Source organism: Mesoplodon mirus (assembly GCF_964341445.2).
Source record: "Mesoplodon mirus genome assembly, chromosome: 3".
In the NCBI taxonomy this organism is placed as follows: Eukaryota; Metazoa; Chordata; class Mammalia; order Artiodactyla; family Ziphiidae; genus Mesoplodon; species Mesoplodon mirus.
The window spans coordinates 23,812,317-23,825,297 of record NC_138978.1 but is presented as its reverse complement, the minus strand read 5'-3'; the positions used below and the strand labels follow the sequence as shown (position 1 = coordinate 23,825,297).

At 49.1% G+C, this 12,981-nt stretch overlaps 1 protein-coding gene across 1 annotated transcript; it reads right to left on the bottom strand.

Annotated features, from left to right (window-relative positions):
• Window positions 1–412: 412 nt before the first annotated feature.
• Window positions 413–12,652, bottom strand: LIN28A (lin-28 homolog A; the record flags this gene model as incomplete). The annotated part of the gene is made up of 4 exons (XM_082616291.1): window positions 413–694; window positions 1,425–1,609; window positions 11,975–12,159; window positions 12,622–12,652. 4 exons carry the CDS (start codon window positions 12,650–12,652, stop codon window positions 478–480), a joined length of 618 nt encoding a protein of 205 aa, XP_082472417.1. The 3' UTR covers window positions 413–477.
• Window positions 12,653–12,981: the final 329 nt, after the last annotated feature.

Genomic DNA, 12,981 nt, shown 5'->3' with positions numbered 1-12,981 from the left:
GAGGTTGTGAGCAGACAAGATGTGGAAAACCCTGCCTTACCCCTGAGATATTTCCTCCCACAGAATGCAGTGGCTTGTGGGTTTGGGTCCATCAATCTGGTCTCATGCTTAATCTTTTCACTCTGGCACGGGAAATATTATTCCATATCCTTCTTGAAGAGTAAAACAACTTCCCTATGCAGGCCACTTTCAAAAGCTGGAGACTCTGGGGGTGGAGACTCAGATAAAGCATGCAGGAAGGGTTACCCCCCAAAGCCCTCATGTGCATTTGGATAGAGCATGATTGGAGTTTCTTTGCCTCACCCCTTCCCCCCACCAAGAGGGAAGAGGGGGTGACGCTTTGGCTCCCGGCCTGAGATATATGGCAGTGCCATCTGCCCCCTACCCACCCTGTCCCCACTTTCTCCACTCTGCCGATTGATGCCTCTTCCTCAAAACTTTCTGATCACAAACGGATTAGCCCCCACCCACTGTGGCTCAATTCTGGGCCTCTGGGAGCATGGCAGGGCTATGGATCTCTTCTTCCTCCTCCCGAAAGTAGGCTGGCTTTCCCTGTGAGCTGGGAGCTTGCTGGGCCTTCAGTGGACACGAGGCTACCATATGGTTGATGCTCTGGCAGAAGTGGCACTTCTTGGGCTGGGGTGGCAGTTTGCATTCCTTGGCATGATGGTCTAGACCTCCACAGTTGTAGCACCTAGCACCAAGCAAGATGGTAAAGTTGAGAGAAAGGAGTGAGAAGAGACCACAAGCCTTCCTCTGAGAGAGGACACCTGGGCTCTGGTTCAAGTTGTTACTATACCCACTTGCCTTCCTAGAGACCAATTTCCCCACTTACAAAAGGAGGAACATGACTAGATGACTCTGAGTCCTTTCCAGATACGTAATTGTCTAGATGATATCTTCAGATTCGTGTCAACTTGAAAATACCAAGAACAGAAATCCTGTACCCCAATTGGGAACTACCATACCCTTAAAAAGAGTACCTGTCATTCATTAAAAATATAGAAGAAATTAAAGGAGCCAGACTATGTGATCTGTTTGAGCACAGAACTAAGATGGAAGAAACCAGCCATTTGGAGACGTGAAGAAGCAACAGGTACAGATACACCATCTTGTACTGACCACATCCACTTTCACATCCATGGTCTCTTTTAGTTCTAAAATAATCATGTGAGGTTAGTATCGTGATCCCCGTTTAGCAATCGAGGCTAGTGCTAACAGAACATAATTACTTGTCAAGTAGAAGAGCTAGGTCATGAAGTACCCTCCTCACACACTGCCCTCTCTTCACCTCCCACATCCAGGGGCCGCAGGCTTCCTTTTACCTTTGGCAATCTGGTCCAAGAAAGGGGCAAAATTAGGAGAGTTTTCCTCATCCTCCGCATGTCCCTCCCAACCCACACAAGATGCCTTGCAATCCATACCTGTCTCCCTTTGATCTGCGTTTCTGCATGTTCTTCCCTTTGGGCCGCCTCTCACTCCCAATACAGAACACCCCACCAGGGCCGGTGACTCGGATAGATTCCAGGCCCTTGGCAGACTTCTTAAAGGTGAACTCTACGGCCTCACCCTCCTTCAGGCTCCGGAAGCCCTCCATGTGCAGCTTACTCTGGGGGAGGGAAGCATGGTAGATTTTAATGTTAGTCTCCATGATGACACCAAAACCAAAAAACCCTGCATGCACATGTTCCTCTAAGGTTGGAAGAACACTTCCATTTTATCGGTAAAGAAACTGTGACTCAAAGAGTCATCACGATTAAGAACAAAATATCTACATCACATTAGGAACAATCATTAGGAAAACAGATGCCATAGCATTTTTTGCAGCTATTCTCAAAGTTCTAAGAAAAATAAAACAGAAGAAAAATTCTTAAACATAGCATTTATAAGAAATCAACCAATGTAAAATTGTAAAATATAAAGTAACAGGCCTGGGGCTTCCCTGGTGGCGAAGTGGTTAAGAATCTGCCTGCCAATGCAGGGGACGTGGGTTCGAGCCCTGGTCCGGTAAGATCCCACATGCCGCAGAGCAACTAAGCCTGTGCGCCACAACTACTGAGCCTGTGCTCTAGAGCCGGTGAGTCACAACTATTGAGCCCGCTTGCATAGAACCCATGCTCCACAACATGAGAAGCCACCGCAGTGAGAAGCCCGAGCATCACAAGGAAGAGTAGCCCTGCTCGCTGCAGCTAGAGAAAGCCCGTGTGCAGCAGTGAAGACCCAAATGCAGCCAAAATTAAATATAAATAAATAAATAAACATAAATAAAAATAAAAAACAAATAAAGTAACAGGCCTATACACTTAAAAAATGTCAGTCACGAAAGACAAACCCCAGAGAAGTAAAGAAACTGAATGCAACACGTGACTCTGGATTGGATCTTAGAACAGGAAAAAATATTAGACAAAAAAAAAGAAAAAATTAGAACTGACAAAATTTGCATATGGAATGTAGATAAATGTTTCAATGTTAAGTTCCCTAATTTTGATCGCTGTACTGAGAGTAGGTTAAGGGAATGGCCCTATTTTAGAAAAAACACACTGAAATATTTAAAGATGCTTGATATCTGTCTATCTGTACAAAGAAAAAGAATAATAAAGCAAACGGGACAAAATATTAAGGACTGATAAATCTGGGCAAAGGTTATATGGGAGTTTTTAGTACTATTCTTGCAACCTTTTCCCAAGTTTGAAATTATATCAAAACAATGTTTCTGAAAGTTGAAGGGAAAAGACAGTATGACCCAAGCAGACAGATTAGTGTATTAGAAGGGAAAGTCTACTGGGAGATCCAAGATTAAGTGGAGAAATCAACAGGTGAGGAAAACAATTCCATAAATACTATTGAGAAAACAGTTATCCATTTGAAAATGAAGCCAGAAATCTACACTTTGCATCATATGTATTAAAAACATATTTCGGAAGAATTAAATATCTCAGTGTTAAGAGGAAAAAACTTTGAGACAGTTTTTTTAAAAATCAAGACAGATAACTAAACTGATAAAACTACAAAAAGCTACTATAAGTCACTAAGAAAAAAGAATCACAGAACAGAATATAAGCAGGTAATTTGCAGGAGGATTTAGCATGACACCTATGTTCAGTATCTCACTTGTTCAAAAAAACAACAGAAAACAAAAATACCATGAAGCCATTAAAAAGAACGTAAAGTTGTAAAGTCCCTGTTTTGTTCACTGCTGCATTTTGACACCTAAATAATGCCTAGAACATTTTGGATGAATGAACAAGGAGGTAGGTTTTAATTATTTAACTTGGGAAGATGAGCAAATTGTTAAAGGAAAGGACTTCGAATAATGTGTGGAATGATCTCACTAAAACACTGCATGAGTGGTTGAGAGTCCGCCTGCCGATGCAGGGGATGCGGGTTCGTGCCCCGGTCTGGGAGGATCCCATATGCCGCGGAGCGGCTGGGCCCGTGAGCCATGGCCGCTGGGCCTGCGCGTCCGGAGCCTGTGCTCCTCAACGGGAGAGGCCACAACAGTGAGAGGCCCGCATACCGCAAAAAGAAAAAAAAAAAAAAAAAAAAAAAAAAAACACTGCATGTTTGAACCCAAAAAAAGGGAGTTATTCACACAGCTAGTTGAGTGGCAAAACCAGGGTCAGAAGAACCCAGGGTTTCTGATTTGAAGCTCACAGCCCATTTCACCTTGCCACTTACTGCGTCAACAACACATTAGTGGAGCGACAGCCTCTCCCAGACCCTGCCCAGAACAGGCTTCATTATAGATAGCTTCCAAAACATCCAAAGAGCACGTCATATATGTCAACAAGGTGCAGTCCTCATTGAAAATGCGGTTCAGAAGCAAAAGGGATCATCATGCACCCAGTCCTGGCTTGAGGCATGTTATGCTGCTGGTGGTAGTGACGGGGCAGGGTGAATATTTCAAACTGGGACTTAGGTGAAACATGCTCTTTTGCCAGATGCGATCCCCAATTCCTCAGTCATTTACATTTTTGTTTTAATTTAGATGGTACTGCTTAAGACAAAACTTCCATTGAGGTCATTGGTTAAGAGCATAGGCTCAGGTGCCAGACACAACCTGGTTCATGAAATGCTGTTTCTACCAATTTCCAGCATCATGTGTGACCTTGGTCAGTCACTCACCTCTGGGCCTCAGAGAACAGGATAAAAACCTACCTTAGGGTGTTTTTTTGTTTTTTTTTGTTTTTTGTTTTGGTTGCACTGGGTCCTAGTTGTGGCAGGCGGGCTCCTCAGTTGTGGCCCGCCAGCTTCCCTGTTGCAGCACCGCGTGGGCTCTCCAGTCGCAGCAGGCGGGCCCCCTTAGCTGCGGTTCCAGGTTTCCTTAGCTGTGGCATGCGAACTCTCAGTTGCAGCATGCATATGGGATCTAGTTCTGAGACCAGGGATCGAAGCTGGTCCCACTGCGCTGGGAGTGCGGAGTCCCATCCACTGCACCACCAGGGAAGTCCCTACCTAAGATTTTAATGAAGATTACGCGGGTAGGGAAACATCAAGAATATGTGCTCAATAAATATCAATGAAATATTCCAAAGTTTGGGGATCCTTTCTTCTTATTCCCACAGGAACAGCCAGAATTGTGATGACTCCCCCCACCAATCTTGATGTGGAGCATTAAAGCAGAAAATAAAAACATTTCAGAAAGGTGAAATCTCTTTCCCCCTCCCTGTTGTATAACAACCACACTGAATTTGATGTTAAATCTGACTTGTCTCTTATTGAGCTGGGAAAAGGCAGTGAGTCAGGTGCTGGAGGAGCCAGACCAAGAGCATTCTTGACCCAGGCAAACCCAGCTTTTCCCATTTGCCTAGTGGGCTCTTAGGCTGGAACACTCCCAGTCCTCGCTGTGATTCAGCAGATAGATAAGTGACTAAGAGCCAGGGTTTAGAGTCTGACAGCCTGTCCCTGCTTTCTGTGCTACCCTACAAAATGGAGTAAATAATAATTTTATGGTGGTGCTGTGAGGGTTTATGCATGAAAAGTAGTCAACACATAGCCTGCCACACATAAATCCTGAATGGCAATTATCAACCTCTTCAGACTGGATGAGGGCGGGGTAACAGTGAGAAAGAAGTGTTAAGAGACTGGGAATTTTAACTCTAGTTTTTATCACTAACTGGCAGTGGAAACTCAGAAAAACATCTCCTCTCTGAGCTCCAGTTTACTGAGGTCAGCACTCTCCTCCATCCGCACCTCCTAGGCTTACTATGAGAACCAGAGGATAGTACAAATGGGGACATATGAAATTGACCACCCCTCTCAGCTCACCCACTCCATCACTGGAGGATTTGAGGTCTGCTTAAGACTTTAAAAGGGTGAAAAAAAAAACAAAAACAAAAACAAAAAAACCCCAACCCTGCAGGCACCTCACCATAACCGGTCAAGATTTAGACTGGTGGTCTCCAGGGGTGGCTCCCGGGGATGGGGGTGGGGGCCTACCCCGCCCCTTTCTAAAACACATAGTTTGAATTCCTCTCTTATCAGGTAGGTAATCGGCGTGCAGCCCCACGGAGCCTGCCTCACGGCCTGCATCCGAAAGGAGCCTGAAATTCTTGCTATCACCCCACCCCACCCCCAGCCACACACAAAGCGGGGCCCGGGCCCCGCCCCTCTCTCCATCCCCTCCAAAAAGAAAAGACCTGGGGGGGAGGGGCAAGGCTTGAGCTCCCCCAATAGAGCCCAGCTCCGGGGAAACAAAGAGTTGACACTGGCTGGTTCTGGTGGTCAGATTCCTGGAGTTCCAGAGGCTGCAGATTCCCCCCTGACTCCCCCCCACCCCACATTCACCGCATTCATCAGTTCCTTCCTTCCTCTTCACATAGGGGTTATGGTCACGGTGAGAGAAACGGATACAGAGACACCTTTCTTCCCCAGTCAAGCTTGCTGGTCTGCCAAAGTCACCGCCGCCAACAGCCATCTTTCCTTCTGACCTGCCCTCCCACCTTTCCAGGGCTTTCAGTCAAACCTTTTACTCAGGGACCTAATTAGGGTTATTTATTCAGATAAATTATATTAAAGGTGGGAGGGAGGCAGGCCTCCCATCTTCCTTTCCCAATTTGTTTGAGGTAGGAGGGTGGGCAGTCTATAGTTGGGAGAGGGGAAGACGGCATTTAATCAGACAGAAAACAGTTACAGGAGGCATTTCTCTTTTTTTGGATGGCAGGGAAGGACTTGGGCCAGTTACAGTACTTAGTCCTGCTCCCCTAATACCTCACCACTGCCTACTCTAAGCTTCCCCCACATCAAGTATTAGGCCTTTATAACTTAGGGATAGAAGGGACCTTAGGGGTCACTCAGGGCACGTGGAGTAAAAAGCTCACAGGAACCCGAGTTTCCCTCAACTTGCTCTATGAAATTTGGATAAATAAGTTCTGGTTTCTATAATCATCTGTAAAAGCAGGGGATCAGACTTGATCAAAGCTTGGGTTTCTGGCTTTTCTGCAATACCCAGGGCCATTCCAGCTCAAGACTACCTAGTGCATGTTTATACCCTCAGTTCTAGGTGCCTAGCAGTGCACAAACATTTGTAGAAGAAACTAAGTTCTCTACTATCTAAAATGACTAATATTTAATTTTATTACTAATACTTACTATAGGCTAAGCAGTGTTTTAAGCACTTTACATGTTGTAACACATGTGACCCTCACACCAAGCCTGTGACGTAGACCTTATCATGCCCCCTTACAGGTGAGGTCACAGAGGCAGAGGGGTGAAGCACCTTGCCCAAATTTATAGTGTGAGAGCCCCGAGCAGACTGCAACTAGCCTGACCCTATATCCAGCACTATGCAATATAATGCAAGACGCACAGCCGTTTAAAAACTTTCTAACAGCCACAATGAAAAAGTAAAAAGCAGCAGGTGAAAGTAACTTTAATGACTTGGTCCCAAGGCGTCCTCGCAGTTCAACCCAAGCGTCATTCCTGAAGGTAGGGTTTGGTAGGAGCTAGGAAACCAATGGGTTCTATTAGAAGCAATTTATTTATTTTATTTATTTATATATATATATTTTTTGCGGTACGCGGGCCTCTCACTGTTGTGGCCTCTCCCGCTGCGGAGCACAGGCTCAGCGGCCATGGCTCACGGGCCCAGCCGCTCCACGGTATGTGGGATCTTCCCGGACCGGGGCACGAACCCGTGTCCCCTGCATCGGCAGGCGGACTCTCAACCACTGCGCCACCAGGGAAGCCCAGAAGCAGTTTATTTTGATGATGTGTGTGTCAGGGAGGGTGGGGAAAAGAGATCCGTCCAGAACCAAAGGCTGCGAGCATACAACCCCACACACATCACCTCTGCTCAGACACACCGCCAGGACCACCGGCTCCAGCCTGGAGCTCTCCACCAGATGGCGCTGCTCATCAGCCAGGCTGCACAAAGGCAGCCAGGGGGAGACGGGAGAAGAGAGGAAGGAACCGCGCGGTTCTCAACTCTGCACACAAGTGTTCACCTAGATTGATGTTCCCAGCTCCTTAGGGTGGGCGTCTTCTCCTTGGTCCTTAGGAAAATGCAGTCGCAAGGAGACTGAACTCTGATGAGGACCCAAGCCAGGGTAGGTCCCCACCCCCCCACCACCTACCCATGGAGTGAAGAAAGGGTCCAGGAGTTTTAAACCAGTAACCCAGCTGTTGCTCTGCTCTGTTGACAAAAGCCATTTACTCTCCTTTCCAGTCTGAATTAAGTAACTCCAAGCTGCCTCTGTACTAAGTGTGTACTATTCTTGAAAGTTTTCTCCTCCTCCCCCCCACCTTCTTTGACCTCCCAGATTTAACACTGATAGTAACTGCTATTCTTGCCTGCAGGAAGAAAGGAGGGGTGATTTGCCTAGGGCTGTTTCTCAAAAAAAAAAAAAAAGCACCAGCAAATTCCAATAGGTAGTTTGATTAGGAATGTTCCAGAAACAACCTTGCCCTGGAGAAAATCACTGAAAACCACTTGTATGGCAAGCTTGTGGTGTCACCAACCACAAGCTTTGCTCATGATGGTGGCACAGCCTTTACTTGGGACGCTGTCTAGAAAGCATGTCTCTTCAGAAAGAGAAGGACCCAAGAAGATCCCATAATGCTCAAACCAACTCATGTGCTTCTCTGCCAACTTCCTGAAAAAATCCACTCATTTAAAAAATAGTTTCCTATTAAGATGGAAATGAAATAACTAATGAATGACCCATCAAACCCCTGCCTCCAATATCCTGTCTGGAGCTCAACTGCGATCCATTGACATTCTCTCTACAAGCTTTCATGGTGTTTCTACCGAGTGCCAGGCCCTATTCAGGCCCTAGTCCAGAAAGAGAGAGCAACTATCAGTTAACATTCCCTCCCTACCTCCAGCCTTTTGTGACTGGAGGAAGACTTCTGCTGACAAGGACCCCCAACTGTTAGTGTACTCCTGATTCCTCAGGGGACCCATATTCGTTTCTTCAGCCCAAGTGCTTACTAGAAAATTAACCAGACTGCTAGTCTCTCTCTTCATAGAGTTTACCGGTTAGAGGAGGGGTTAAGACAAGTACATCAAAAAATGAAACATAAGGTGGGTAATCAGAGGCACTAGTAAGGTTATAAACCAGGTGGGAAAGATCCCTTTACATTCTCCCTGCCCCCATACCCAAGAGCCCTACTCTAGATGGGCCTGAGGTTGCTCTCACTACCCCCCGGACTCATCCTTTTCAGAAAAAGCAGGCCACGTGGCTTCAGCAATTTCTCGGTATTGGAAATTTCTTCTCCTAACCCAAACTTGGTCCCTCGGTCAAATTTGGGCTCTTCTTTTGCCTCCAAGCCTTGTAATACAGCATTTTAGCCAGAAAGCCATTTTAAACAGACTTGGGTTCCAAAGAGCTGTGGGAGAAAGCAGGGGACCTTTTCCTCATTTTCAAATTTCTACAAATCTAAGGGGTTTGGGAGTTGAGCCACAGGAAAACAGGAGGTAAGCCAAAACTCTTAAAATGGCCATAGAGAATTGAGAATCCTTGGTGAACCTCAGGAAACCAGGAGACGGTAGTTAGCTCTTTCTTGTTCCACCTTGCGATGTATAACTGTTTTTCAACTGGGGGTGAGTTTGCCTCCCAGGGGGCATTTGGCAATGTCTGGAGACATTTTTGGTTGTCGCAACTGAGGGATGCCCAGAATGAGACATTATCCTGCTCAAAACACGTCAATAGTGCTGAGGTTGAGAAACCTTGATTTAAGGGCTGGCCACCTGCCATTATTATGATTCTTAAATTCCCCCAAATTCAGGGACAGGAAGAGAGTTCTAGCATAAGACCTGTGGTTGAGTAAAAGGGTTGGTACAGAAGTCTCTTTGCTTTATGGGTTTTATTTACTCATTTTTTAAAAAAGCTAAAGGTAGGTTTTCTTTCCCACTCATCCACCCCTGTGGGGCACTGCGTGTTTGACAGGGAGTGTAAAAATAGTGAACAGTGTGTTGGGAACCAAATAGGCCCAACCTTGGAAGGGAAAAGAAAATGTTTAATTGCTCCCCCTTCCTCTTTCCTTAGGAAAGGGGCTCCCTGACCCCCTCCCTTAGCAGATGTTATCTTAGGACAATTATCCTGCTCACCACCCACCCTGCAATTCTAGGGTACCCACCACCAGCAGCCAAAGGAGAGGGTTTCTTGTTAAAGAGAAATGTCTTACTCTCTCTCCTCTTCGGAAACACGCCCCTCCCGCAGGAGGATTTTTAAGGATTGTCCTGCATCTACCTAATTCCTCTATATTAGATCCCCAGGGAGAGATTTCAAATTTCTCAAGTGCAGGACCGGAATCACTAGTCTGACTGCTATGGTCGGGTTTGAGGATCAACCTAAGCCCCAGCAGTGCACAATCGAAAGACAGAGCTACCAGGTAAGGCTCAGGGAACTTCCACCATTGTCCTCTGTGACTGTTAGTAGGGGGTGTTAGGGAGACAAATTCTTGATTCCTTATCCCAGCTCAACTCCTCCTGATAACTTATTCAACTGTGGAATGTCCCTGGACATTCCAAGACCCTAAAGTCCAGTTATCTCCCAGCAAACCCATCTGAAATAACGTGGTATGGGCTCCACTCCCCAAACCAGAAGGTCCCTGCTTTCCTTTATGCCCTCCAATATTTCCCAACTGCTTTCGATCCTAAGGGTAAGTGGGCTGAGGCACAGATCCATTTGCTCAGGAAAACCTTCCTTGGGAGTTGGATATCACCAAAGAACCTCAGAGGGGATACATTCCCCTCAGTCCTTCCCTATTCAACAGCCTTTGGAAGGGAGGCAAGAAAACGTTGGGTTTGACTCTTTTATTCCAAGCCTTCCAAAGTTGGGGAAGCTGTCCAGTCATCTCCAGACCAGGAGAGATTTTAATCTCTTTGTGATCAGATAAATGGAAGAGTGGGGGAGCTGGCCACCCCGCTGAGGAGGGCCATTCAAAGCTGGTTCCTGTAATAAAGTGATTTAATAGATCTAAAGAGGCCAATTCCCTTCTTTCTCCCACAATTACTTCCTGTGGGTTATCATTCACATATGTAAATGAGACAGGGAAGGGGGCAAAGCCACCAGCCAGAATTAGTTGTCTGATGGGGAGGGGGTAAAGTTGGGGGTGGAGGAACTGGTTGAAGCAAGGGGGTAGCCAAGCATTCTGCTGCCGACCCTTCTGGAAAGACGTTCTAGTAGCCCAGTGACCCCAACGTTAACTGGTGGGCCCCCGTCTCCCCATATCCTCTATCTCCCCTGTTCCCCCCATTCTGTGTCCTCGCTGAGGGCCATGCTCAGAGACTTCCCTGCTGCCTCCAACTACTCCACCCAGCATCTCCACCCCTCCCCCTCCAGAATACCATCCCTCAGGCTCCAACCCTTAATCCCCACATCCTCCTTTCCCCTCCCCCACTGCTCCTAAAGCCAACCTCTCAGAAGTAACCCCTCCATGCCCGGCCTGGGTGTCAACCTACCGTGCCTGGGATTAGCAATTTCTTCTCAGGTCCAGCCCCAAACCTCCAAAGGTGGAGGGAACACAAGCAACAACTTCCTTTACGTGGTTGTTATGTGTGGCTTGTGCCCAGGACCACAGAAATGCTTCTAAGATATTCAGGAAGGGGTGGCCAGGGAGGAGGGAAACCTGAAGTCTCTGGTTCCTTGTTTGAGGCTGGGAATGTTAGGACAGCAATCAATGGCTGTCTGGGGCCATAAATGCCAAGCTGAGGAGAATAGGTCCAGAGGCTAGCCTCCCTCCACCCTCTGCCCTGCGACACTGAATTTCACCCCCACTGTGCTGCCTTGCTTTAACTGAGAACTTGGGGTTGCAACCTAACTCCCTCTGAGCCTGGCCCAGTAATCTAAGGCCTGGGCTCCTTGGGTTTTCTTTCCTGATAGGAAATGAACAGTAAAAGCCCAGAGAGTGAACCGTGTGCCTGAGACTGTGTTCTTGAGGAACTTTCAAGCCCCCAGAGAGATCCTTCAAGGATCTGCCAAACCCACCCAGGCCCCAGAGCTTGAGTTTTGGGTGACCACCTGGGTGAGGAGACCCCGCTGACTTCTCAGCTTTACGCCGTAGGGTCCCGAAGTGGTTTCCCTCCCTCTCTCCAGGCCGGGAGCTCCATTTACACCATAGTGAAAGGCGCGGGCACTCAGGGCTCTGCTCTGACCGGGCATGTGCTTCCCTGGCCGGCCTGTTCGCCCTCCCCCCACTGGCAAGCACAATACAACCTTAGTTCTGCCACATGGGGTCATCTCCCTGCCCCCTGCCCCCTGCCCCCTGCCCAGGGGAAAGAGGTAACAGACACGTGGTAAACCAGAGGGGTTCCCGGAGGGGGGTAGGGGTGCTGATACTCGGCTCTGCCCCCAGCTCTCGTCCCGCTGGAGTTAAAGGGGACTCAGAACTGGGGTGCCAAGGCACAGATGGGAGCGCACAATGAGGGCCCTTGATCTCCCTCAACCCAAGAGCCGAGGCCGTCCGCCCACCCTTGGATCCGCGCGCCAACATCCCCTTCCCGCGGCAAAGTTACCGGGATCGGTCTCACCTGGTGCACAAAGACATCCACCGGGGGGTCGAGTGCGACCCCGGCGCGGGCAGTCATGGACAGGAAGCCGAATCCCATGCGCACGTTGAACCACTTACAGATGCCGGCTCCGTGCAGCAGCTGCGGCTCCTCGGCCGCCCGGGCCGCGTCCTCCTGCGCCTCCTCCGGCGCCTTGGCGCCGCCACCTGGAGATTGGGAGGGCGCTCAGCTGGGGGGCCACGGAATTGGAGGACCCCACCAGAGACCCGGCTAGGAGACCCGAGTGTGCAGCCCGCGGGTGGACACCCAGGGCGCTGCAGACCAAGCTGCCGGCGAGAGAATACCTGTCCCGGCTGCCTCCCGCGCTCCCCAAGCTTAAACTGAGGCCAGTGGTGCCCCGAAAGTTTTGCTCATCTTCCCACAACACGTTGCCCGGGGACAGACGGCCAGACAGGCCCCTCCTCTTCTCTGCCCCCCGCCCCCGTAGCTTCAGCTTGCACGCCACTAGGACACCAGGGTTCCTTGCTCCAGAGATCGCCCCCTGAAACAGGAGGCCGCAGACTTAGGGTCCTTCGGCTAGCCTGGGGGACAGTTCCCCCACCTCCCTTTTATGTGGCTCCTGGGCGCCCCTGCAGCCTACTTGTCCCCAGTAAGTCCCGAGGTCGAACCTGCGAACTGCTGGTTTGACACAGAGCCCATGGTAGTCGGCTGAGCCCGCGGCCCCGGGCCCCAGGTCGGCCGGCTGCTGGCCCCAGAGAAGTCCGGAGGCAAAGGGGTGGCTCGGAGAAGAGGCTGCTACATCTTCCCCAGCACAATAGCGGTGGGAGGGCCCACGGCTTTTCAAAGGCTCCCAAATTCTAAAAGACAATGACCCAACCCCCCGCGGGCAGCCCCCCTCCCCTCCCCTCCCTCTCCTCTCCCCTCCCTTTCCCTCCGGCTCCAGCTCCAGCCCCCACCCCCCACCCCCGCCCCATCGGTCTCTGACACCTCTGGGGTGTCCCTTCTCAGAACCTTGAGGTTTGACACCC